Genomic DNA, 27,931 nt, shown 5'->3' on the forward strand with positions numbered 1-27,931 from the left:
TGATGCCTGCCCAAATATCTTCTGAAATTGTTTAAATCTCTCTCCATCTTCAAACATCAGTCTGTTAGCAGGACGTCAAACCTGTGTTGTCATGTCCGATTTCTCTGCTTGCAGATTTTTCATCCTCTCCTTTGGAAACGAGTGATAAGTCTGAGTGGCAACAGTTTCAAACAAGAGAAAGAGAGTGTGACTGTGGCTATTTAGCCTTTTTGGTTTCGCTTAATTTGCTCACAGAGTTCAGAGAAGTCCAGCCTAACAAAATTTTAGAAGGTCAGAGTGATGGAAGTTTGCACTTGGTCATGCTGTCCATACAGCTTTTAACACATTCTTCCTTTAAGATTGTAAAAGTCAGGTAATGTCCTGACACCAGCAATTCTCCAACATTTTCTACACTGTTGAACATTGATGCTATTAGCAGTAATAGCATCAAATGGGCAGCTGCCAAGGTCTCTAATAGTATAAACACTGATGCCTGCAAGGTATCTGGCTACAAGTTAATATATGGACAACAATTATTTTCTTCCAAAGACTGTAGCAATTGATGACCTATTCTATTTTCATGAAGTACAAATACAAAGATTATCTGAAGGTTCGGAATGAAAGCAGCATCAATGTTTTTGGAAAATAACAACTTAGCAAAAAAGATTAAAGCAACACTCTTGCAGCCTGATGAAAATCAATATTTACCCAAAAACTGTGTGCCCTGACTTCTCAACAGGAGATAGCATCACTTTAAATCAGATGGTAAAGCCAAGTTTAAATGGCAGCAGAACTGGTTTATCTAAACAAGAGCAAATTGTAGAAACAAAGCTTGTTGTTTCTGGAGAAGAAAAGGCAAGGCTTTAGATATGTAAACAATAGCTTATGCCATATCAAGATGCTAAAACTCAAGAACTCCTTATAGACTTCCTGAAGAAGTAAAAGCTAAAGTTTTCTATAATCTTTTAAGTCCATCACCCTCAACAGAGATCATATATCCAAAAAGAGCAGCACATGCAAGGCAACCCAAAAATCTCAAACAGCTGGAAATCTTTAGAAGGAAGAATGTGGAAAAATGCCTCAAAGAAAAACTGGAAGACTTAGGTGGCAACAAATATTATAATGAGTTCTGTTAAATAGTTAAAGGTTTAGAAATGCACAAAGCATGCACAAATAAAAGCATCCAAACTTTAGTTTTTAGTCTATTTTTTTAGTCAGGATTATGAAAGATGAAGAATCAACCTGCTAATAAGTATAGAATCTATTGTGTTTCATTGTAGAGCAAATTCCAAGTCTTTTCTTGTCCACTTAATGTTATGGATGTTGCATTTGCCTGACTGTTGGATACGAGCTGCATGTTATAGCAGCAGAACAGTTAGTCAACCCTTTCTCCATCCTCTACCTTCAACACCAATTCATTTGGAAATGATCGAGTCTGACAAATATGGATCTTTTAAAGTTAACAAGGTTGTACTTCGCCTATGAAAATACTCACCAGGTGAACTTGCGCCGCCTTCCCTTACATGACCTGCGCCTTCTTCACCCTCACTTTCTTTGTGTCCTCCTATTTCTCCATAGTAAAGAGCAATAATCAGCTCTAAGATTCGGATAAACATGGGCAGCTGCTGGTCAGTGATGGATAATTTCAAGCTCTCCACCATTGTGTGAATCTATAAAACAATAGAGAACAATTTATTGGAATTTGGTTGGTACAGCCTCCTGTCTTATTATTCTCTAGAAAAAGAGAAAAGTAATTTAATTCACTGTTGATTTTATGCATTTTCTTCTAAAAGATTAAATAAACAAATGCAAGTATTTTTGAGGCAATATGGAGAGTGAAAATTAACAAAAATCCACAAAAAGTTTGACATAAGAGTAAAAAATACATGTTAGACTGAAAACCTTTTATAAATATCTGATGATATCTTTCTGGGTCATAAGTTGACTTTTCTTTCTCTATTAAAATGGCACTACCATCAATTTTAAAGCCTGTTGTTTTATTTTTAAGGCAGCAAACTTAGAAAATCAGAAGAATGATTAGATAAAGAGACAATGGGCACAACAAAAAAAATTTTATTATGCCTACGATGTTGGGTCAATAAATACTCTCTGCCGATAAGTTACGGCTCAATTCAATTTTACAAATTTTGTTTGCATTTCACTAATATGGAATTGATATTAAAGTCCAATTAGAACAACTTAAAACATATTAGGTAAATAATGTGTACATTTTGGGAAAAACTATTTCAACAGTTTACTGAGAACCTGCATTATATCTTAATCTAGGAGAAGCTGAATGATCAATAATCAAATCTTTTACTTTTAAAAGCCATACAAAGTTCTTCAAAAATCTTTCCATAAACGCATGACTTTTTCAAGGGTAAAACCATGATAATTTAATTAAATTATTTAATCATTTATGTATTTTATACCTAAAATGAATAACAAACAAACCAATATAGCTACAAAAGCACTAATGAGAGCCAAGTTATCTCAGATATTACCGAGGTCAAACCAAAACCTTAAAGATTTTAAAGAAACCCTGATAACTATATCTCGACCATATTTCCTACAGTTTTGACACAGTGTGAAGAGGCTCACTTTGATGACAGAGGGGATCTTGGAGTTGATGTTGTCATAAGTGAAATGGAGGCGCGTTCTGAAGGAGCATTTGTATAACAAGGGGTCCTGGTAAAACTCGATCTTGCCGCTAGCATTCCTCTTGTCCAAGCACACAGTGCAGTCAGCAAAGTTTATCACTTTTCTTAGGACCAGTTCTGGAGCTACAAAGATAAAAAAGAAAAAGATAAATAAATACATAAAAAGTTAGTATTTATATATGAGGATATAATTCTGAAAATACATCTGATAATTTTTTTTACTCATTGAAATATTTAGGAAATAATTTAGGAAACAATTACAAAACTAAAATTAAAGCTTTACAAATCAAAGTAAGCCGGATTTTGATTTTTTAATATACATTTGTTACTTTCAGCGATCACATAATGTTTGCAGTAATATACTTTCTGGAATAAGTAGGAAGTTAATCATTAGTCACAAAGCATGTGTATGTCTGAATGAATGGGTCACTGACTGGTTGTAGATTATATACAGGCCATTGAAACTCTTTCAAAATTAGAATTATATGTACACTAACAAAAAAAGGGATGATTCTTGCTTCTTAAAACTGCTGCTTTAAAACAGACTAAGAATCGTTGCTGCTGAACATTATTAAAGGCTGCAATTTAAAAGAAGATAAACCCAGACAAAGAAAGCTGCTCTCTTGAGTTATATAAAATAGGCACACATTCACTACATTATACCTCTCAAAAGTAAATTACTTTCTACACAGAATTGCTTGGAATGGTATCTCATTGCTTTTAAATTTAAAACTTCTAATAATTAGTTCTTTTAAGAGGTGTTATTTTTCTGTTAGTTAACATCTAATCTTTTTTTTTTTTTTTTTTTCAAATCCTCCACCAGCCACCTGACAGGATTATCAGGATTAGCAGGTGTTATATTTGAAGGTGGCACCATGTTTTTCCTGAATACCCATCTCTGAGAAACATCATTAGTTATTTCCTCTCGGCTGGCTTCACACTATCTTTGGGGTGGATGTTTGCAAAGCATCAGATAGCACAACATTAATGGTTTTCATCTCCTCGGATTGACAAATTAAACCCAGCACTGCTGAATGTAGCCAGTTTCTTCTTACCAGTTATGTCCATGAAAGCCCTCTCCCAGATGTCATCCACAGTGTAGCACTCTGCTGCCGTAATGTTGACCGAAAGCACAATGTCGTCCTCAACATATTTGAGAATCAGGTTGTTGACCACGATGTTCACGTTGTTCACCACGCGTCTGATTAGACTCTGCACATAACCTAAGAACAAATACACAAATGCCATTTGAATATTTAATTAGAAAAATAAACAAGAATACATAATAGTAAATAGCTTTAAAATTTTAGATTTCAGCACCAGCACATTTAGATACTTTACTATGGAAAATTATTAAACCAACACTAATGTACAGTATTTTCTGATTTACTGAACAATAAATAAAAATTCATTAATATGAGCCAAGGAGAGAAAACTTTTTTCATCCCAGGAACAAGTAGAAATCTAAAGAACGTAGAGCCATAAAAAGAATTGATCAAATGTCCAAAAACAATTTTACAATGGATACCATTCTGCTGAGATTGCAACAATTAATAGAAGATTCAAGATTTGTTTGTGTGTTATGTCAGTCTACCAAATAAGTAGATCTTAAAGCCCCAGACCCATTTTAAACTGTTTTGTGTTTAAAGGAAAACCAAACGGAGGAAAATTACTTCCAAAAAGCAGAGTGAGTGAACAATGAACAAAGCCAGGAATACTCTGAGAAAGTGACATCATCATGAGTGAGTGTTTAACTGCGCCTAAAGATGTTTTCACTCTCTAACGGGGGCATACTCTATGAAGTCGGAACCACTGCATCAGGCTGAATTTCATACAACAAGAGGGCTGCATGTGAATGTTACCTTTCAGAAACAGTGACACACAGAGACAGTAATTTTACAGGAAAAAAACTTTGGAGCGAGTCAGAAAAGAACTTAAAATGACACAGATCTGCAGAGTTTAACAAGAGAATATGAAAATATACACTAATAACGGCTTCCAACCACAGGACCAAAAGTACTTTTCATTCCTACTGTATAATGTTTAACTTGCTCCCGGCAAATTGAAACATAAATCTTTACTGATTTTGTGTTATTTCCAAACCAAATGTTTACTTTCCTGTATCTGCACACTTGGCTTAAGGAAGAAGAGAATCAATAATTAGGCAGAACTAAATAGTGCTGTTGACAGAAAATTTATATGAATAGTTTGAGTGTAGAGCCACTCTAGACAGGCCCCACTGCATATTGGTATAATCCAATCACCAGAATTCTCATGGGTCTGACCAAACAGAGTGGCAGGAAGAGAGAATGAAGGAGTGTAAACTTCTCTTATAAAGGGAGCATATGTTCGCTCAAGTTGCGCGTGGTCTTCCAGGCATTCATGCTTTTTAGCATGAATGACTGTGGGAGTGGCTGCGTGTGTGCATGTGTGCGTGTGATTCTGAGGTCAGCAAGAAAGCTGCTGTTGCACCTGCAGACTGGGTAGTAAAACTACCACTTTACCCCCTGCTATTTAACTCTCTGGATCTAATTTACCCATTACAGAGTGTCCCCTTTTTTGCACTCTTGCATTTTCGCCTGGTCTTGGTTCACCAGAGGTCTAAGGCTTCAATCCACTTTGTTTGTAAGCTACTCTGCAGCTCTAAACCTTTTGCATAAACAGAGTGGAAAAGATCATTTTATGAAATATAAAAACAAGCCAAATGTCCTCTCTTATGTCACGTACCACAAAGAAATCTGTAATGTAATGTGGTTAGTAGGAATGTTCCAATCCAACACCAAGTGTCAACATAAGGTACATTTAAATGGAGTCCAAGTTGGACCTGAAAAACTCAGGTGGAAAGAAAAAGGCTAAAAGCGATATGAAATGTTCAAAGGGAAAAATAAGGAGCAGCCCCTAAGGTCTCAAGTAAGGAAGAGAAAAGAGCTCAATGTACTCCAATACTTCATAAGTGTAAAATTATCTTTTTACACTTTAAAGAGACGGAATGTCAATTATTCTATTTCCCATTAATAGCAAAACAAGTAGATGTTTAATTATAGTCCTCTGAACCAGAAAGGCAGTTTAGTTGGAACATACCCATCATATCTAACGTGTTTCTATTTCAATCAATGAAAATCTCCATCTTCTTCAGTCACACACATACAAAATCTCTATGTGGATAACCATAATGAGTCAAAATTATATATATTCTGCTTACGTTCTGTTTTTTTGTTGTTTCAGGTGACCAATTCAGTTAAGTCCAGAGGGAGTTATGTACATTTATTGCTGTTGAAATACATTTTCACTGGCAAAGTTTTGGTTCTTTCTGCACTACAGCTTCATGAGAAACCTTAATGTTGTGAAATAGCAGTTTAGTGATAATTTCTCTGTTTACTTCTGATCTCACATTTAAAAGTTGCGTTACAGAACATTACATTGTGCACATTAATATTCTGCATGTGCTCAGGTTTAAAACAAGGATGTACTCATTCAGTACATGTCCATAACAAATGAACATATTTTCAGTACAAATACATTTTACACTTCTTGACTCAAATGACTGTAAACAGGTTAACCTAAAAAGCAAACAAACCTAAAGCAACAAAATATATCCATAAGACGTTCTCATGGTTTATAGAAACCAATTAAGTCAACTAATGTGCTTTGTCTTTGCTTTTAGAAACCAAGTGTTCTGACACATTTGGTTTGTATCTTATTCTTACAAAAATATCCAGTCTGAGTCATAGCAGGCTAGTTTTACCGTACCTACCTTTTAACCTCTACCTCTTAATTAGGAAGCCAGGGATTACGGCATTCATCTACTTCCTTGCTATTATTGAGCTCCTTTAACCTCTGACCCCAGTTGTCTCTATTGCCTGTAATGGGTTAAAACAAGGACCACTGGTGGAATAGTGTTATACGTGCACATAAATGAACACTGATACTCTAAAAATCCTAGACACACAAAGTGGAACAAAGGCACACATTCACACACTCCAAAGAGATTACTTGGAGGCAGGCACCGTAGGGGATGCTGGGGTGTGGGGGCACCCTGCTTTAACAGCTGGGGAGAGATATTATCTCATAACATCAGGCATGGAAATGGATCCTCCCCTGATAAAACCAGTCAGGAGTATAAGTTCGTAGATTCAGGCCTACCAGGGCTCTGGGAGTTAACCTTTGGATGGTACAGTGATCTGGCTCCTATATCTTACAGCTCACTGCTTTTACCCTGTCTTTGTTAAATAATTATATTGTAATCTCCTATTTTCCACCTTCTACTTTAAGTTAAGCATACCATGCCCCTAGAAAATGTGTTGTCAGAAATCATCTTTAAGAACGATATATTTAGAGATATTGTGACACAAAAATTAATATTAATACTTACAAAACATCCTGTTTTATGTTTTTATGCTTTATTAAACAAAAATGAAGCATTAAAAAAAACCAATGTCCACATTGGGAAAAAGAAAACAACTAGTTACCAGGTGGTAGGTCTGGGTCGCTGGGAGCTGCTTGTTGGAGACGGCGAGGTTTTGTTGTGGACTTGGAGCCATCAGAGACACTGCGACTGGTGGAGCTGGAGCAGCTGTCATGGTCATCCTAAACAAAACAAAAAAAGAGGGTGGTCAGATTAATACAACATTAAGCCAAAAACCTTTAATTCAAGCATCAAATAGTCAGGTGAAAGTTTTCACAATGGTGATATTCATTTTAAAACAAATTAGGCTTTGAAGGCTTTTAAATTGAAAAATATGAAAAATAAATAATGGGTGAAATTTACAGGGCTTCCCCCCAGAAAACTTGCTAAGCAAGGTGATCAGGGCACTGAGGCGGTCCACCTGGGTTTTGTATTAAAAGATGTTAAGTTGACAGGAAACATAAAATATTACTGGATAATTATGTTAATGGAAGACATTGCTAACAAGACTTAAAGCCACAATTGTAGTTTCAAAAACAACAAATAAAAAAATGAAATAAATGTCAATTATTTGCACTTCTGTTAAATCCAAATTAAATCATCAGTTAGTGGATCTAAAAACAGGATGTAATGCTGATCACATTTAGAACCAGCACAAGGCATAAAAGACCTAAGAGAATATCAATGCAGTTACATTTTCTTTAATGGTTTCAGCAAATTAAAAGATTAGAAATTGTTCAACATTTAAATTTAGGATTTTAGGGAGCTGGCGAGTTTTCTTTGTAGAAGTTCAAAGAACAATCTGCATAGTTAGATGGTTTTGTTACCATAGCTACAATCTAATGCGCTCAGTTTAATCTTTGAGTTTTAGCTGTTCACAAATGCATCTTAGTAAACTATAACTACATTTGACTGCTCTGTCAATTAATCTAAGCCCCCCCTTCAGATTTCACTTCATACATGGTGAAATGCTGTTAGTGGTGCTGATGTTTGCAGCAAGAGGGACCTCTAAGTCAAATTCTGCTCAAGGCCTCATTCAACATTGGACTGGCCCTGTATGATGAGGTAGACCCGCTGCACAACGCATCTCAGCAACTGGCTGCAGAGGGACAAACGATTTAATTTATGTGGTTTTAGTAGCTCTTTCATTTCGTGTCTAATGAGTTTTTAATAAGCACCACAGAGACTGTTTTGGTTGTCCGAGCTTCATGGGAGGAGTTGTGCTAATCTCTCCGCGGCTGTGCACCAACTCTACCTGACGTTAAGTAGACAAAGCATTTCATATGCATTTTGTCGGCGCAAAAAATAAACTAAAAATAACAGGCTGCACCACTGGTCCATAATGCACCAACTAACCCAGAACTCAAGCTTTATCAACGCAGACAGTCAGAATATTGAAACGTAAACACACATGTTGCACATAACGCTTTGTTCACAAAGAAATATTCTCACCAATGCTCAACGCGCACCTCTAAAAAGTGCACCTGTGAGCGCTGAGCACAGTTCAATGTGGACATTTGTGGTTCACATTGAGCTGCGTGAGCAGAGCAAACGCAGTGGATTTGTCTCCTACATTGATGAATTCTACAAAGTAACAAGGATCCTCATCCTCACAGGGGGTTGATATAAATTACTTTAAAAAAAATAGAAGTACCCAAAGACGGCACAAGACAACATCACACGTCATCTACCATAAAAACTTGGCATGTTAAGATCAGAAATTCAAGACTCTCTAGGTGTGTTTAATAGATACCAAAAAAAATTATTATCTCAGATGATAAGGCTGTAGACAAATAAAATTTTGATTAAATTAGGAACATTTTTGTCTTGAGTAAAAAAAACTCCCTCAGGCCAACAGGCCTTGTGTTACTTTATATACAAATAAAACAGCTGACAAAGAAGAGAGGTGTCAGGAGATTCAGGCCAAAGAACTTCAGTCATAAGGCACCAATTTGTCAACAAGACGGATATAAAACTAATCAAAGCAAATCTTTATCGATTTGAAAATTAATGACTGAAATTGAAACTGGTAATTTAATTGTTCTACCACTGTATCACCTCTATATGAGTAAGTGTTTCCAAAAAAGGCTCTGATGTGTCAACAACAGAAAGTCTGGAGGAGTTTATTTAAATAATTTGATCTAATTTGATGGAGTTCATACAGACAGACTTGTGTTCCCTGTGGATCTTAATCCCACCTTTTTATAAAATGTTTCTAGTCAATAATGAAAGAGAAATAGGAAAACATGCAAGGAATGAGGAAAGATATGCATTATGCATCCTTATAGACAAGAGACTATAGAGAACATAACTTTTCTCTTCCTATAGGTCTGTACTTATTTGGTGTCACTGGGAGTTTAAACAAATATATCAATTCTGTTTCCTTAATTAAGTAAAATAATATGACTGGCCAGAAAAAGCATTAAACAAGAAATGACTTCACTGGATCAAATCGACAGCAAAAAATCCAACACGGTTTCATTACTACAACAGTTATCTGATAAAAAGGAGTTTATATTAAAATACTGGGGGGAAAAAAACTCAAAAACAAATTTGGAACAAATTTAAAACCTCTGAAAAGCTGGATGTCAACACAAAGGAACTTAGCTGAGCAAGCTAAAAGTTCAGTATGGTATTGATTAAGAGGTTACCACAGCACTGTAACCTTTCCACTGTTCACCAGGGTGGTAAGTTAGACAGACAATCTGGACAAAGAAAGAGAGGATCACATATGTTTGGTATTTACATGTCTCAGTCGTTTCTCTTTAGACTAACCAGAACAACTCTGAATGTGTCAAAAATGAAGTGTATTCTGGTACTTCAAGGACATTACACCTCACTCTAAAATACTCAAGAAAATAAAAAAACAATGCCACGTTCTCAAGTTACACACCGATTCATCCACACTCATTTTCTCTCAGTGTATCAATGGTAAACAGACGGCAAGATTATAAAAGTTTTATCAGGTCAGGAATTAATATTGGTATGTGGGAAGTAATTAAATTGCTGTTCAATACTGTCAAACATAAATTTGCCAACACTTACAAATAAGTCTCAGGTGTGTAATGATAAAATATATCCAGATTTAAAAAAAAACATTTTACTGCATGTAGTTCACAATAAGCAATGTAATTAGATAAGAATTATAAACATTCTGCCTTTGTCTGAGACTCATATCTATACCTAAAGGAATGCAAAACGCTCCAAGCCCACATAGTACATTGAGTTCAAGAGCCTGGACTGCCACTAAAGATCAAGACTTCCAAATTTGGAAGTAGTGCAATTAAGCACTCAATGTCACTGTGGGCAGTGAGCAATTCTCCAGAGGTGAAAAATGCCTTTTCAGAGGGAAGCCCTGGGACAAATGAAGCCTGCTTCAGCTGCTGCCATGTAAACTGATCCCAGCAATGCCAAAGCTGTGCACAGGACAGGGAATAAGTCATGGAAAGATAGAGAAAGAGAGAGAGAGACAGACACACACAAAAAACAGGAAAAGGGGTTACTATCCTACAGGCATGTCAACTTAGCCGTTAAGTTAAGATGACAGTAGTTAGAAAGGAAAGGGGCAACAAAAAACAATGGAATAAGTGGAAAAATAATACAGTGAGAAAAAAGCGAGCTGGCTAGGCTGAGAGAAGCAGGGAGTTACAGGACCTTGGAGATTGGAAGACCACAGGGGAAAGAAAATGAAAAAGCCTCCACAAGTGTGAGTGACAGGTGAGAGGGACCCCCGACTCAGAGGGTAAGTGGGCACTAGAGTAGGCATGTCTGGCACAAGAAGGTCATATGTGACCCGTGTCCGCAAACAGACGGTTCACTCAATCACAGACCAGTAGGGACCAGTGGTACCCTCAACTCATAGGGTTGTCTAAGTGTTAATGCCTAAGCTCAACCACCTCCTGCTATTAGGAACCACACACTGCAGGAGCTAAGTAAACAAACTAGAGGAAGCTCAGATATTAGGAACCAAGTATGCACCTACCATTGAATATTGTGTGCAAACGTACATACAGCTTGATGGATTAAAAAACTCTGTACCCCTGTTAGAGAAGTTTACAATTTTACCCTCATGTTTTATTGCCCTTCAAAAATCTAGATTGTACAGTTTAGGCCTTGCATGAACAAATAGAAACTGCTGTCAGGAAAAGTCTGATTGGTACACCTCTACTTGTTTAGATAAAAACTAACATCTTTAAGTGTTTAATTAGTCAAGCTTTCAAGATCAAGCAAAATTTTGAGTAGACATATTTTTTTAATTACATGTTTCAGAGAAGATTTTACATACTTGTTTGTATTATAATGTACGAGTCCTATTGCAATTTCCTGTCATCTGCAGCCTTCTCCTTAACATTCAGTGCAAGAAAACTTTGTTGGGAAAACAAAAAAAGGCATTTTTTTTCTATTACAAAACAAAACTGTTTTTACTGGACACATAAAAATTAACAAGAATTGGAAACATATTACCTTTTTGTCAGAAACTCTTTGATCTTTAAAATCAAAACATTTTTGAAACTGGTCAATTTCATAAAGTTTTCCCAGATTAATAAGAGCATGCAGACCATTGCTCAATAAACACACTCTGTTATTGTTGCTTTTTCTCTGCAGGTTGCTGGAAAACGTATGCCGACATCAAAGCAGCAGGGCTGCAGACTGGAGGCCGGGCAGGGGAAGGCAAACGCCTACAGAGTGAGAAAATAAATATGGAAACCCAATAGCTCCTTATCTCAGACAGAGCCCCTCCTTCTCCAAGACACTCGCATACATAAACAGAGACACATGGATCCATACTGAAACTGACAAATACACATCCTGTCTACTGCTTACAACATCTACCGTTCTGATGTAAGTTCATACAATCAAACTATTTAGATGGCTACAAAATAGTCAAGTATTTAGTCACTCATTTGCATTCAAACCATTGAAATTGTTTAAGATTAGAAGTTTCATTGTACATTTTCATTGGCATGAAAATGTACAATGAATGTTATTTTCAAGTTTTATGAAAATGTGAATTAAATTTTAGCAGAAACAAAAATTTACTCATCAGAGTAGACTCAAATGACCTTCTCTTCAAAGTCATTACATTCAAACACACCCATCTGCTCAGCTAAAAATTGGCTGCGAATGACTTTAAGGAAACTCTAACAAATGTAGAAAGCAAAAGAACTGTGATTAAAGATGGGGGTTTTTAATAAGTAGAAGTACAACAAGACAAAATCACTACGAAATTGTGTTCTCCGTCCTCAAAATGGAGTTAACTTTTAACTACAAACCTGTTCAGTAACCCGCATTCAGGTGCAACCACACTACATTAGGGATGTGTGCCCAGAGTGAACACCTTGCTTACAACCCAACACACAACTGTATGTGAACATTCTCACAGGGAAGCTAAATATAAAGACCCAGTCTCTAAAAACCCCTGTGAAGCAGCTGGAATCCATGGCAGATTGGAGGGATTAGAGACTGAAATCAGCCATGATGAATGTAACATTGTGTGACATTCTGAGTAATTATCTCAATGAAAACAGCTCATTACAAAAATGTGCTCTCCTCCTGCTGCTTTCTTCCTCTGCTCCAGGATCCAACTTAATTACAGGGAGAGGAACTCTCAATTTAAAGAGACTGAAATAAAAAAAAATTCTAATAAAGAATTGAAATGTACACAATGTACATCGTATACACTGAGCCCTCCTTTATTAGTCATCTTTCTTTCAGCAAATAAAAACAAATAAGTGACAATTTAAAAAATCCAGTTGATTTAACTTTTCATATAGTGAATAACAGTAATAAAAACAAATTTTCAACATACAATGGTTATTTTTTATGTCAACTATGTTGCAAGTAATTTTTCAGGAAAAAAAACACACTTCTAATGGTCATTGATAAAAATCAGTGTTCAAGTAAACAATTTCCTCATAAACTATTTTTTAGCACTTACAATAATGTAGTTGTGCATACTAAGCCAAATGTCAAACGTCAGTGAGAATAGATTATATAGAATTTCATTTCTAACACCAAGTTCAAATGTTCAAAGGAAATTTGGCAAATAAGTATGTAATGTTAGTCTTGTGTTTTTTTTTTTTTAAATGGCTATGATAAAAAGAGTTCAGGATTAATCCAGGAGTTGTTTCAATTACAAACTGCAGTTTTAATTACAGAGAAATCAACAAAACCTCTTAACCTCCAAATACTTCCACTGAAAGAACATGCAGGGCAGACTGATAAGAATGATAAGAGGAAGTATATTTACATAAGTGAATTCTGTAAAGAAAAGAAAAAACAAACACCGCTGATGATGTCATGTTGTACAACTCAGCCAAGAATACCTCCGCATGCCAAAGTGAAATTGGCTTTGTTTAATATCTGACTTCAACATGCCCAGAATACCTAATAAATCTAAGTTACAGAGCAGATTAATAGGCTCACAACATAATATTCTAGTTTTTAATGAGACAACTTCCCCAATATTATCCACACATGAAAAGCTACTGTTTCACTGCAGAAGGGACTGAAAAAAAGATTTTGAATACATTTGAATGCTAATTTTAAAGTTGATGTCTGTAAGCTGTTTAAGAACCCTATCATTATTTTTTTAAGGACAGGGTTAAAAACAAACACTTTATAATGTGCAATGAGGGCAGTGAGAAGTCTTAAACTAGGACTAAATGACCATCTCTTCTGAGGGAATCCCAAGGTGTTCCCAGGGCAGTCCCTCATGAGTCCACTCAAGTGAAGGCTTGTAGATCATGGTGTGATGAAGCCAAGAGATCCGAAACTCAATCTTGAGGCCACCAAACTGGCTGCACCTAGAAATTATCATGAAGGTTATGAACCATTGACAAAGCACAACCTTGGTGGAATCCAACTCTCACCTGAAAATAGTTCTAACTACTGCCAACAATGCAGACCAAGCGCTGACATTTGCCATGAAGGGACGCAACAGTGTCAGGGGCCTGGAAGCCTGAACTCCTCAAGAAGCTCCTAGAAGACTCCCGGACGGACGCAGTCAAACGCCTTCTCCAAGTCTACAAAACATGTAAACTGGTTGGACGCACCCCCATGCACCCTCCAGGGTCCTGCTGAGGGTGTGGAGCTGGTCCAATGTTCCATGGACAGGATGAAAACTACACTGCTCCTCCTGAATCCGAGATTCAGCTATTCTACAGACCGTCCTCTCCAGATCCCCTAAATAGACCTTACCAGGGAGGATTAGGAGTGTGAGCTTCTTGTAGTTGGAACACACCCTGCGGTCCCTCTTTTTAAACCTGAGGAACCCCACCCCTGGTCTGCCAATCCAGGGAAGCTGTCCCTGATGTCCTTGTGACATAGCAGAGGCACGCCAACCAACACCACCCTACAACATCCAAAGTCTTAAGAAACTCCGGGCTAATCTCATCCACCCCCTGACCCAAAGTCCCAAGTCTCCACTTCCTCACTGGAAAACATGCAGGTGGGATTGAGGAGGTAGGATTGCATCCTGACACATCAACTAAAATTACACAAAATTGTTCCTCTTGTGTCAGAAGAGCAGGACTTGAGAATTTTAAGCAACCGATACTCTTCTTTGAAATTTTTAGCATATGCAAGCACAATTTTTAAAGATGTGTTATAAATAAACAGCAGGCCCCATTACAGTAGCTTAGTCTGACACTGATGTGACACTACCTTTCTATTATTTGCAATGTAAAAGGGCAGGTATATTAAAACTCTAATAATAGTTTTCTTGGAAACAGTGGGTTGTTTTCTTAGACATTTTTAAAACAATTTATTACCCAAATGTTTAGCAAATTATTACGTACTTATGTGCACAATATTCACAGTCAATGCATATTTATAAAGTACTTTTGCAAGTAGTGTCCAAAACATATTACAATCTGGCTGCCCCACTTAATCAGATATTTTTCATCATCTAGATTTGGTAAATTATGAGAAAACAGAACACAACTGTATATTTTGCAGATGTGATTATTAAAAAAATGTAAAACAATACTATTTTTAAGAAATGAATAGTTGTACACACAATAAATTAAGGACAACTGAAGATCTAATACAAAAGAAAGAAGAAAAAATTAAACATCAGAAAAAAAATGACAAAAGAAAGGAAAAAAGCACAATAGAAGTCAAAGAAAAATGTAAAAAGCGGGGTAAATTTTTCCAGATTAAGATCTGAGAAGCAATGGTCCTTTAGATGTTTCCATCAGTTAACCACAAGCCAAGGCAGAGCATGTGAGGCATGTGACTTCCACTGGTACATTCATTCTGCGATGCTAACGGCAATGTGTTGGTTACATTAAAACACTACAATAAGTCTTGATATACAAAGAAGCTTACGAAAAAAAACTTCTGACTTAAAGGTTTAATATTAACACAACAAGCACTCATAAGAAAGAGTTTTAGTTTTAACCTGACGTCTATTAATTCATAAAAATTACTGGTTGTCTTCCATGAATTTAATCACTCAAATGATAAGAATTTTAAACTTAAAATAGTTTCCAAAGAAAAAAAATTGATTCCAAATTTTTGTTTTATGACATCAGCCTTTTCATTTTAGTGAAGTGACAACACAGGATCTACGTTTATCAGAAAACTAAACTAGACATTTATCTGTTTAAACAAAACTATAAATTTCTCAGACTTTTTTTCTATTATGTCAAACAAAACACTAAGCCACATTATGCAAAACATAAGCTCCCCTTGAACAATGTAAGCATCAGGCTCCTTGTACAGTGTAAGCAGTGGCTGAAGCTACTTTGACAACTTAATTACACATGTGAGGTGCAGCTGGAAGGAACAAACTGTAGTAAGAGTCAATGTTCTGAAACCAGCAAGATAAAATAAATCAGACAAATGAAATAGGAGAGGACTTTCCATCAGTGTCAGGAAATACCACTCCCAACTAAGACGATGTTTCAATACCCAGACTGAAAGAAGTATTTGCTCAGCACTTCTGCAGCACCGGCACCAGCTTTATACTTCAACTTTGCACTTAAAAATAAACCCAAAACAAATCCGAGACCAGGATTCTGGCTTTAGAGTAGACATATTGCTTCAGAAATATAAATAAGCAATTTCCACACCACTGTAGAAAGTGAGATGACCTGGACATACTGTGAATGAGACACGACAGGAAAAACCATCCATGCCAAGGCAATGAAGACTATAATTTTTTTTTTTTTTAAGTAACACTCAGTGATTGTCATTTTTACTTTAAATATAAGCTAAGTAGAATATATGTGCAAACTGCAACATGTCTCTGACGGAACAAAGTATCACTTGAGTAAACATTTGCCTTAATTGAAGGTAACTGTTTCTTAAAGTACAATATCAGACAGAACAGCGAACATGTAATAAGAGTAATAAGGTCAGAAGAGAGGCCGCTCTGGTCCGGATGGCTTGAGAGCAGGGATTAAACCGTGGAACAGCAGCATCCTGCCCAAAGTGCATTGATCATTGCTTGACTTACTGAATACAGGAAGCTACTAGCATGATTTTTTTCCACCAGCTTCTTCTCTGCTACAAAAAGTTTTCAGAAGGAAAAAATGTTTCATGCCACCAAAAACCCAAATTCTACCAGATTTCCATGACAAAACTAAATCTTGTTCTGAATGTTCCACTTCTTGCTATCTGGGCTAGTCAAAATTTTTATTTTATTATTATTTTTTTCTACTTTCCAGTTGTGATAAAAAAATGAACTAGATTTTGGGATATTTTGTGCTCAAGACAAAGTTCTTTTGTTTTCTTATAAAGAGCAATCAAATAGAAACTCTTCTGTGCTGAAACAAAAAACGTTAGTTTATCCCTTTGTCCAGTCTTGTCGACTTTTGATCACTTCATTTGGAGAAATGTTCCCCGATTTCAAAAGTGGCATTTGTAATTCCAGCCTCCAGTGTGACACCAGTTTACAGAGTCAACCTCCAGACCAACATCAAAACAGTCATAAGATGTTACCTGTCTGAAGCAAAAGTCCAAAACCTCAGAACAATTTCCTCTGCAGCAATAACCCTTGAGACATTTGGTTACGCACCAGCGGGAGCACAATTCAGGTCCGTGTAGTGCAAGAGGACGTTTTGAGACTGTGCGTTCACATCAGAAGCAATAAGTTGTTCAAATTTAAATGTGATAGTTTAATTTCATTGTTAATATGTAGTTATTGGAGCCACAGTCAGTGGTTTTTGTCACTGTGAGGAAAATGTTATAATTATTCACCGTTTGATGTGGAATTTCCGTTCATTGTGTTTGGACTGAATATTAAAAAAAGTTCAAATTAAATGTAATTGAATAAGTTATTTAAAAAATTGACAGGTAAAAATAGACTGTGACTAAATTAAGTTGTTTTTTTTTACCTCGTCAGTCAAAATGACAGACAATAAAGAAGTCCAGCACAACCTCCATCAGATACATTAACTAAAACATAAACCTTAATAGCAAAATGAATTAAATGAAGCAGGAACTTTCACTTAGGATTTTTGTAGGTTAAGGAAATAACTCTTTTGTGACAGCTTTTTTTTTAAGCACTTTAACCCACTAAAGTAAGAATGTTTTACAGTGTTTATGTTCTGAGGTACAAATTGAAACAATCTCAGCTTTCCAGGATTGTGTATCATTAACCAGTTTTGAGTTTGAAAGAACCAGATGTGCTGTAACGGGTCCAGCTGCTGCTGTAGCCGTATGCCTGCGCTTCGCTCCTAAGGTGAGTAAACATGGAAGTCTAAATTAGCAGAAACCTTTTTACTTTTGCTTTTTTTTTTTTTACAGTTGTTCCTTTTCATATTATTGCAAATTACATAAATGATACAGTGTAGTCAAAGTGATTGTAATGTTTCTTAAAAGGGGTTATATATGGTATCCTCCAAAATACTGCATTAGAGCAGTCCTTCATGGTACAATGTTGGAAACATTGATATTGACATCTGCAATTTGATATATTGTGCGCGGGTCATCTTGACACAATCAATATTACTTTAATTTGTGACTATCAGTCTATAAACACAAAAGTTTTTGTTTTACACATTATGAATTCAACCTCAAAAGGCAGGTGTAAAGTCTCAATGTAGGACAACGAATGTTTTAACACATTTGGAAACAAAATGTGAAATAATAAATATATTAATGTAATAAATTTAACATCTAAGAATAAACTAACAAGCTTCTGTCTATTAGGAGACAGATTCAGTTTTAGAATAGTAGCTTAGGCTTTTTGGGGGAAGTCCTGAATGAGGGGTTTCCTAATTCACATGCATTGCCCATTATTTAGGAGCAATGAGGTCTGGTGGTGTAAAACCCTAAAAATAGTTTGGAAGGAATTTAACAGAGGAAGGGAATGCATGCCAAACCAACAAGTCTCAAAGGCACCTCCCCAAATCATCTTGAGGCAAAGCATCAATCAAAAACTCCACATCAGTGGCAAATTCACTCAGCGGTCATAAAACTCCATAGATCAAGCAGCAAGCTGAGCCAAAACCAGAAAGGCTCTGCTCAGTAAACCCAAGTCCTTATCACTGTCTCATAAAATATAAAGAGGGTCTTAGAATATTATGCTGTAACTGCTGTCCAGCAAGTTCCTCTCTGCCTTTGCTGATCATGGCTTATCTTCAACATCTGGGGCAATTTACCATGTTGCAGAGGGGAAAAAATGTAAGTAAAAAAAAACCTCCATCAAGGTACGCATTTAGACTTTCAATCAAAATTGTGTAATGTTGGGGATTTAGGTTACTATGTCAACAAGCAACAAACTCATAAGGTAAGTCTGAAAAGACAAGCAAGGTAAATTCTTGTGCAAATAGTGTAATGCCATTTTCAAAGGTGAACCCTGGAGAAGTTATATTTTCACTATTAAAAAAAAAAGCACAAACAATAAACTGTCATTAATTTATCGCAGATAACTTTTCTGTTATAAAATGTTGGCATGTATAACTTACCACCAGTTTGTAAACTTAAAGCTAAAGAAAATGAACAAAATCCTTACCATTCTTTCTGTACTACAATCCTTATTACACAGTATTTCAAGCAATTATACTGTCAGCAGGAGCTGTAATCTCCAATTGCTGCTAAATACCCAAGTTTCCACATTTTCTGGAAACCACAGTCGTGAGCTGCTCATGCTGCTGTGCAGATGGACCCTATTGGGCAATCTCAATATCCCTAATATTACCCGGTTCCTCTCGGGAGGAAACATGAACATTCAAAAGGTCTAAATAATTCCGGTCAAATTACGTGGCCTTTAATGAACTACAAAAGATGTGCGGATGTTTTTACAGGCCAGAGCTCAGGCTTTAACGGTAATTATGAAAACAAACCATATTAATGATATCATTTATCATTTCCACACATTGGCGGTGTGAGGCTTACCACAAGGTTCCACTGGACAAAAGAAACACTAGTGATTGTCTAAACAAAGCGTAAGATTTTCCATACACACATGAGATTTTGCAGTTCTTTTCAAAATCCTTTGGGCCGTTGTGCAAATTGCGCGAGAGCTCCAGGGTGAAATGTCAAGGCCCATCTGTTGCATGAACCTATGCCAAACAAGCTCCCTGCATCCAATCAGAATATGATTACAATTCAACGTATATCAACATTAGATGGAACTATATATACAAAGATTCACTAAATTCTTTATTATTTATTCTTGTTATGATCTTATAATTATCCTCATTAATATAATCACAGCTTTAATAAGAAAAACAAGCTGGCCTCGTGTTCTTGGGTTAAAACCCAGTAGTCAGCCTCCTGCCTCCCAGACAGGGGAGAAGTGCAGGGCTTCATTTAAATTCCACATGTTTGAAAGATTTCTCCTGTAAGTCTGGCTTTACTCCAAATTATGTCTCTTGGGTTCGCATACCACTGAATAATTTGTCCAAATGTCATTTGCAATTCCCAAAAATCTTCTCTTTACCCAAAGCCTTTCAGAAAACATCTGTAACAAATAGTTGTTTTGAGAATACATCAGTGCTGTTACTGGTACATGACCTAAAGCTGTGTACGAAGCATTAAAACAAGTCTAAATTTCCATAGAACTGGAAACGTGATAGCATGAGCAGTAGCCACCTGCATAGAATGATATTTACCATTAGTTCTGGGGAGCTCAAAGTCATGTGTTACAAATCTTTTTGCTGCTGCCTATATAATTAGCTGTAATTGACTTCCCTTGAAATGTGTTTCTTCTGGGACATCTGGCCTTGAAACTTCAGCCTCCCCATATAAGGGGCCAGCGCTGAGCTGCATTTGGAATTTTATAACCAGCATGGGTGGCAAACATGAGTCTAGAAAAATCTAAAAAATTGTATCCAAGACAACTGCTTTTACATCACCGAACCTCAAAACTAAAAATATTTATAACTACAGAAACTGTAAAACATTATCTCCGCATCTAAAGTGTGTAAATGCAATATTATAAAAAAAGGCATTTTAACGGCATCAACCTGATTAAATGGTGAAACCACAAAATGTTGGACATGGTACTCTTGAGAAACCTAATAAGACAAAATCTGCTTTTTTGGTTTCATTTAGAGGGGTACTTTCTAAATCATTTCTTAATGATGCTGAGTGAAGTACTTGTGAGTACTTGGCAAAATTTGCATCTTGAATCAGGTAAGACTTCTCAATGTTTTTTTTTTCCTTGTGAAAAAAACTGTCTAATGAGGAGTAAATATCTTATGTATTATTGTAACAATCCATTTTATTACAGTAAAGGTGAACTCTTTAGTGGATTCAAACCTTACCAGTAAAATATTTTTTTCCTTTAAAAAGTACATTCCCCACCATACAGCATCTTTATCGGTACTACACGCAATTGCTTATATAGCTGATAGTGGGCATATTTCACCACTTACTCTTAGGTTGAGTCTGCCAGCAGTTTTAAAAAGGTCCATTTTAATGTATTTCACTGTTGTACTGTGGGTGAAGAAAAACGAACAGATGAACAGGAAGAAATGCAGCTCCAGCTAGTGGGACACAGTCAACAATCTTGGGGTAGCCTACACCAATAGATGCAAAACCATGGAGGCTGAACTGGCAAAACGAGCAGCATTGTGTTGAGATAATGTTTAAATCGCATGAAATAATCCAATTCTAAGAAACATCTGCTATGGATTTCTGAAATGGCAGAAATTTGCTGTCAATTCTCAGAGCCTTGCTCCGAGCAGACAGTATCTGCTCTGATTACTGTCTGCTTCAGGTGATATAATTTCTCCCATCTCCTCACTACTAAAGATATAAAGAGACCTTGACGCAACAGTCCAGGGTTTGTACCTTTCCCCTTTGTGTCAAGAACGGGGAAAGGTGTGTAAAGAAGCTGCATTTGAAACACCAATTACAGTTTTTGGAAGCATTAAGATAAATGTATAAGAGAGTTTTATTTTAGCATACAGTGAACCTTAAATAACAAGACTTTCTGGTCAGAGCTATTTCAGCCCAGATGTCAGTTTAACCACAGAAATATGCTTCTCATAGAGAACTGACCTGTGCTCCATCTTTTAACTTGAGGATGCACTCCATGGTGTTGATGGTGATGACAACAGGCTCTGAGCCCAGCTTGGTCCAGGGTACATGGATCCGTAGCTCATGGATATGGCCACTCAAGAACGTAAACGGTAACTTCAACTCCTGCAAAAAGACAAAGATATAAACAATACAAATAATTGTTAAAATAAGAGTCGGAGCGATATTTAACTGCATTCTGAACAGTCCTTCATGATTTAAAAATTTCATCCACGAATTTTGCCTGGACAATATATTGCCGATATATAGTGCAGCCTAAAGTTCATCTTCTAGATGGACAACGATGCTAAACATACAGAATGTTAGAATGACCAACAGCTAAACTTGAAAACTGCTACTTACTTTCTAATCTGACTGAGCTTGAGCCATTTAGCAAATGAGAAAAAAAAGTCACACTCTAGAAATGCAAAGCTGTTAGAAACATACCGAAAGGCTTGCACCTATAACTGTAACAAGAGGATTCCCAGTTGGTGTTTAAGCAATTACCTTGATAGAATCCATCTGGACTTCAATTGAAAAATGATTGTGATAATGTTGTAATTTAGTGGGGTGCAGCCAGCTTCCATTTGATGCCATAGAGTTGGAAAAGCAATCACACAGTAATATTAAACCCATTTCTCTAAAACTATCCCTATATTGAAGAATTGTTCATCCTCTTGATGGCTCCAGGTCATTACTGTTTAATTTCATTTTGTGGTCATAAAGTTCCTCTTGGAAACTCACTTGAATGTTGTTTTGTCCTTTTTGCTCAATCAATGCATTCATTATATCAACACTCTACATAATTGTACATGGGTGTGTGTACACAACTTTCTAAACTTCCAGGCCACTTTATCAGATCTATTACTGAAAAAAAAATGAACAATTTGCTTTCTTTACTTTCTTTCATAAGCAGCAGCAGCTTTGAGATCGGGAATTAAAACACTACTGTAATCAAGACCAATGATTATACAAATATACAAATATACCAAAAAAGCAGTTAGTTTTTACTTAAGTTCACTTCATAATGAGGTGACTCAGGCACCTGCACTAAACCCCTTTACTCAAGGCATATTTCTTTATTTATGCCTTTAGGCTGTTTGTTGCATAATCTTCTAAACTACATTTTCTCAGACAAATGCAATGTTATGTTTACAACTTGTTTGCACCTCTGACAGTGTGGCAGATAAAATGTGGAGTCCATCTTGATCAATGTTCAGAAAAGCACAAGTTCTATTTAGCACACATCACCTGCTCCAGCACGTCCAGCTTCAGGTCCAGCTTGCTGAGCACCACATCCCCTCCCCATAGAGAAAGCTGTAGGTCAGATGGCTTCAGGTTCTTTATGTACTTGTTCACATAGCTCATCAAGAGCGGCGTGACGTAGGACTCCAGCATCTTTTCACTGTGGTGGACAAAAGTCAAAGGCTCAGCAAAACACTACAATGTCAGGCAATAATGGTGTTCATTTGTAGAATGTTGTACCAGAGACTGGGGTGATAAGGATTGGTGTAGAGAGCAATTTAAGCTCTCCATCCCCATCCCACAAATAAAGATGATTTACTGTCAACACAGCCGTCTACCAGGAAATTTTAGAGCGCTTCATGTCTCCTTCTGCTCCCAAGATTTATGATGATTTCATTTTCCTGCAGGGCTTGATCTCTAACTCACACCATCTGAAGTGCAAGCGTTTGAAAACTACAATAAGAAATTGTGATTTTTAATGACAGAAAATGTAAACACTTGCTTAACATCAAGATATAAAAATATGACTACATACTCTATTTTTGTTATGACAGGCTTGTCCATGAGTCTCATGAAACAGGGAAAAAGAGGTTGCTCTGGTGCCTATCTCCAACGGCCATTGGGTAAGAGATACAGATGTCAGTCCATCACAGAGACACACTGGACATACAACCATTCACACACACATACAACTAAGGGTAATTTAGAGACGCAGTTTAACCTAACAGTCATGTCTTTTGGACTATGGGAGGAAGCTTGTATACCCAGAGAAAACACACACATGCGTTGGGAGAACCTGCAAACTCCATTCAAAAAGAACCCAGGCCTGATGTGAACCTACTTGCTCCAAATACACAGCCATTCTCTAACAACTGGACTTTGGAAGTACAACTAAAATGTATAATCATAGTTGAGAACGAATTTAAAATAAATTCATTTAAGTATATGAGATGTTCAAAATGTGTTTAAAGCATGCATGTTCAATGTGTTCTCAAGTGTTACTATTATGATTAAATATCCAACTTATGACATATTTATACAATTTAACGTGTGTGATAGTCCTTTTTTTGGTGAAAAATAGTCATGCCCAATAGAAGACTACTGATGGTATGGATTATTGCTAAAGCCTGAAATTAGGTATGAAATCCTAATTTTAATAGTTACCGAACAGAAGGTAAAATAATCTCAGGTGCGTCACTAAAGTCAGTACTTCGGTATATCTGGAAAACACAGAATGTAAGGAATCTAATTAAAGATATTGGCCACACCTGGGGGGTTTTCTGCAGTTAAAACTCCAAATATCTAGGATCTTTTATCTGCAGATAACATGACATTTTGTGTACATTGACGGCGTATTCCCATGTGCTTCATATCAAAATGTATCAAACAGTTGTGTCATTCTCCGTTTAAATATGATTTTTATAAAATATTCAGCTGCACTAACTCTTATTTACGTGTTAACTTTTCGCAAATTAAACTTTATCGCAGTCGTTTAACGTCAGAGCTTAATGCAGCTTTTCGTTGCGAAATGCAACAAAGGAGAACCAGTGCCAGTAATTAGCATCCTATATTTCAAAATGATAGAGACATAAATAGAACTAAAGTGCTGTGTAACCCAAAGTTTAACTTACTAAGGAGCAGTTCTCGATAGTGAGAGATAGAGGCTAGCTATGCTAACCCTACCTGTCATTAAAGTAGCTTCGTACTCTGCCCAAAAATGATCAGCTGCGGCAAAGAAAAGACACCCTTAAACAAAAATATTGAAGGATTACACAGAAAATAAGCTTCTTACTTGATTCCAGCTTCTGTCCACCCACTATTTCTTGAATTCAGCGTTTCTCCTGTCAGCTAAATCCCATAGCGGCTACAGCTCAAACGTCATCTGTAAACACCAACGCGGCTTCCGTATGACAAGAGTTGCCTTTGCGTTCGTGGGAAAAAAGCCTTTCCCTAACCAGTTTACACATTCAGCAACTGAGACAACCAAAACGCTATGAATCTGTCAGTAGATTATTAGTTTCTTCTGTGGTTAGCACAAGGTGCTTTTATGCTCTTTAAAACACTTATTAGATTAGCAATTTTAAAGCCGGTTCAAAGATTCAATGCACTTACGGTTGATCAACAGTTTATCACAGTTGTGTTTTATGATACATTCGATTTATAAAATCCAACTATTAATCTTTGCTATTTTAAAGTTATTCCCTTTAGAGAAACGCCCGACTTTTCTACAAAGTAATCAAACTCTACATCGTTAGTTTATCCCCTATATTAAAAAAATATAATTGTTTTCCACTTGTTTTGGTATTTTGTTGTAAAATGTTGTTTAATTCATATAATATACCCGCCCAAACACTTGCAACCCTCAACACCCGTATGCTTATTATGACGTCACATGAGGCATAAAACAACTGACCAACGTTTGAGTCTTTTGAGTGCGTCCATTTGTATTTTTCTTCTGTTGGTTTTCTGCTTAATCAATTAAAAGAAAAATGATCAAACTCCTTTTTGTAATTAACTGTATTTTTCTTCTGTTCAGTATTTCTCCAGCAAGCTGTTACTTGAGAGCAGTGCTTTAATCTCCAGAAGGTTTGATAACTTTAGAATCTAGGTCAAATCTGTCAAAGATTTTGTGATCATCAAAGCCAACGTATCAGGTTGTTTAAGTTTGTGGTTTTCACCCGTCACTACGTATGTCAGTAGGAATCCTGCAGTAGAAATACAAACTTTATTATCTAGCAATGGTTTTTGTTTGTTTGTTTGTTTGTTTGTTTGTTTTTTTGCTTGTTTTATCAAAAATGTACATTTTCAAGTGAAAGTATAGTGGATGGTATATTATTTCCTATCCCGGTAGAATAGTAATAAATATTATCTTCACTAAATCATCTGTTTTTGTAACACTTTGAGTTTAAAGGAGCATGAAAAAAAACAAGTAATTAAAAACTATATATATATATATATATATATATATATATATATATATCTCATTTCATATATATATATGAAATATACCTGCACACATATATATATATATATATATATATATATATATATATATATATATATATCTTTTTCATCTGTACTGCTATTTTGATGCAAATGAATCATATTAATGCGAATTGCAATGTTTCCATATAGAAGGCTCGCTGAAGATTTTATAAATAAATATTAGATATTGCATTGGAGAGACATATACTGACATAATGTGCAAAAATATTATTAAATAGCAAAAACGAAGAAATATTTAAAACATTGTTTTCGGAGCACTTTTATAGAAATTCGTTAATAACTAATCCATTTGAATAATTCTTCTTGTATGCTGCCGTTGAACGGTGTTTCTTCTTTTTTTCTGTGAATCAAACTCATCAAATCTCAGAATTCCAAAGGCTGTCGCAGGTGTAATCGGCACATATATTCATATATTGTACGGGTTCCTTATTCCCCCAGGAGTGTTTTCCACCCTCTTTCTCTGTCTAACGTGTCAGGAAAATCTGTTTAAGGTCATATAAAGATAGGAAGGCAGAGCAGCGGCTCCCATTGGCCTGCAGTCAGCGCAGCCGCTAACCTGTCAGTTAGATAAGACTTACAGAGGACACTGTCAACGGAATCCGTCCACGAATGTCCACGCACTGTTGACTGCGTCCTGGAAGAAAGTCATTCATCAGGTTGTCTTTGAAATCCACTCGGCACGTTGTTTGTGCTTTAGTATTATTATATGATGATATTGGTCACTGTATATTTTATTTATTTATTTATTTATTTAGTGATCCTTACGCAGAGTTGTAAGGCGTTTCATGGAAACCCCTGTTGATTATGTTTTTTGGGGGGTTTTTTTTGTCTCGAGCGCGCGTTAAACACATGTTCTCCTAAAATTGTGTTTATTCATTCGAAATGCTGGTATTCGATACAAGGCGGTATTTTCTCGGACTTATATAGTTTGGTAATAGATCAACCACTGCTGGAAAGACGCACCAGCTACCCGGCGACTGCACGCACGAGCGGGTGGACGGACGGACGGATGGATGGATAGGTGGATGGATGACACACCTTAACAAAATGCCAAGGTCACTTTTCTTTCTTGTGCCTGCTCTTTAAAAAAAAAGGGAAAAGAAGCATCATGTAAATGACAAAAGCATTGAAATATACATATTGCCAACATAATAATAATAATAATAATAATAATAATAATAATAATAATAATAATAATAATAATAATAATAATAATAATAATAATAATAATAATAATAATGGTATTATTGTTGTTTGCTGCTGCTGCTGTCTGAATACTATTCTAATAATAAAAATTTTAGGTAACTTTTTATCCTTGTTGCTGTAGGATAAGTTCGGTTCTTTACAGCATTGCCTTCTGCGAAATAACGAAAAATCCTGATCCACATCCTTCATCAACATGGTCCTCCCCTTCCAAGCAAAAAATGTAATTCATGTTGTTGTTGTTGTCGCTTTAGTCACACTGTATTTGCAAGCGACTTGAAGATACAAGTTATTTTTCAAGTAACTGCTTCGGGTTTCAGCTCAGTCAATTAGGTCTTTATGACGCAGGAAGACGCAGTCATCAATTTAATTATATATATATATATATATATATATATATATATATATATATATATATATATATATATATATATATATATATATATATATATATATATATATATATATATATATATATATATATATATATATATATATATATATATATATATATATATATATAAACTCATTCTATTACAGGCCAGAGCTCTGATGATTGTTGTGTGGCTGCGGTCAAAGTTTAGCTGGATGAAATCCAAAGTCTGTCAACACGAAACAACCACCGCTGGAGCGCTCATTGGTTCTCGTGTCATTGAGGGGGGGGAAGCAAAAAAAAAAAAAAAAAGAAAAAACCTCTTATATTCATGGCTCAAGAAGTCTTGCGTTAACCTGATTGGTGGGAGATAAGATCTAAATTATTTCAAGTTTGATTTTGCAGGAACCACAAGGCTTCCGTAGGGACCGGCCTGTCTACAATGTGCATTAACGTTTGTGGTGCAGACTCGTCCTTCTTCCGCTTAGCGAGTCAATATTGTAATCAGAGGTGCATTCAGATAAAGACGTGATGCGGCTGTTAATGCTCCTAATATACTTATCAGCCTCTGGAGATAATATC

General features: G+C 36.1%; 1 protein-coding gene across 5 annotated transcripts in view; it reads right to left on the reverse strand.

Moving 5' to 3' along the window:
- LOC122830714 (vacuolar protein sorting-associated protein 13B-like) overlaps window positions 1–24,739 on the reverse strand; it is a 297,339-nt gene extending 272,600 nt beyond the window's left edge. For 2 of the 5 annotated variants that reach the window (XM_044116313.1, XM_044116310.1), the window contains exons 1-7: window positions 24,560–24,733; window positions 22,774–22,927; window positions 21,505–21,648; window positions 7,109–7,226; window positions 3,695–3,862; window positions 2,581–2,762; window positions 1,475–1,649 (exon numbers count right to left, since the gene is read on the reverse strand). In XM_044116313.1, coding sequence (XP_043972248.1) covers window positions 1,475–1,649; window positions 2,581–2,762; window positions 3,695–3,862; window positions 7,109–7,226; window positions 21,505–21,648; window positions 22,774–22,920 — 934 coding nt within the window. In that variant the 5' untranslated portion in view covers window positions 22,921–22,927; window positions 24,560–24,733. Of the gene's footprint in view, window positions 1–1,474; window positions 1,650–2,580; window positions 2,763–3,694; window positions 3,863–7,108; window positions 7,227–21,504; window positions 21,649–22,773; window positions 22,928–23,007; window positions 23,216–23,302; window positions 23,371–24,559 lie in introns of those variants that run through there. The other 3 variants (XM_044116311.1, XM_044116312.1, XM_044116314.1) reach the window with 3 other exon arrangements.
- Window positions 24,740–27,931: the final 3,192 nt, after the last annotated feature.

This window comes from Gambusia affinis, linkage group LG05 (genome assembly GCF_019740435.1).
Source record: "Gambusia affinis linkage group LG05, SWU_Gaff_1.0, whole genome shotgun sequence".
In the NCBI taxonomy this organism is placed as follows: domain Eukaryota; kingdom Metazoa; phylum Chordata; class Actinopteri; order Cyprinodontiformes; family Poeciliidae; genus Gambusia; species Gambusia affinis.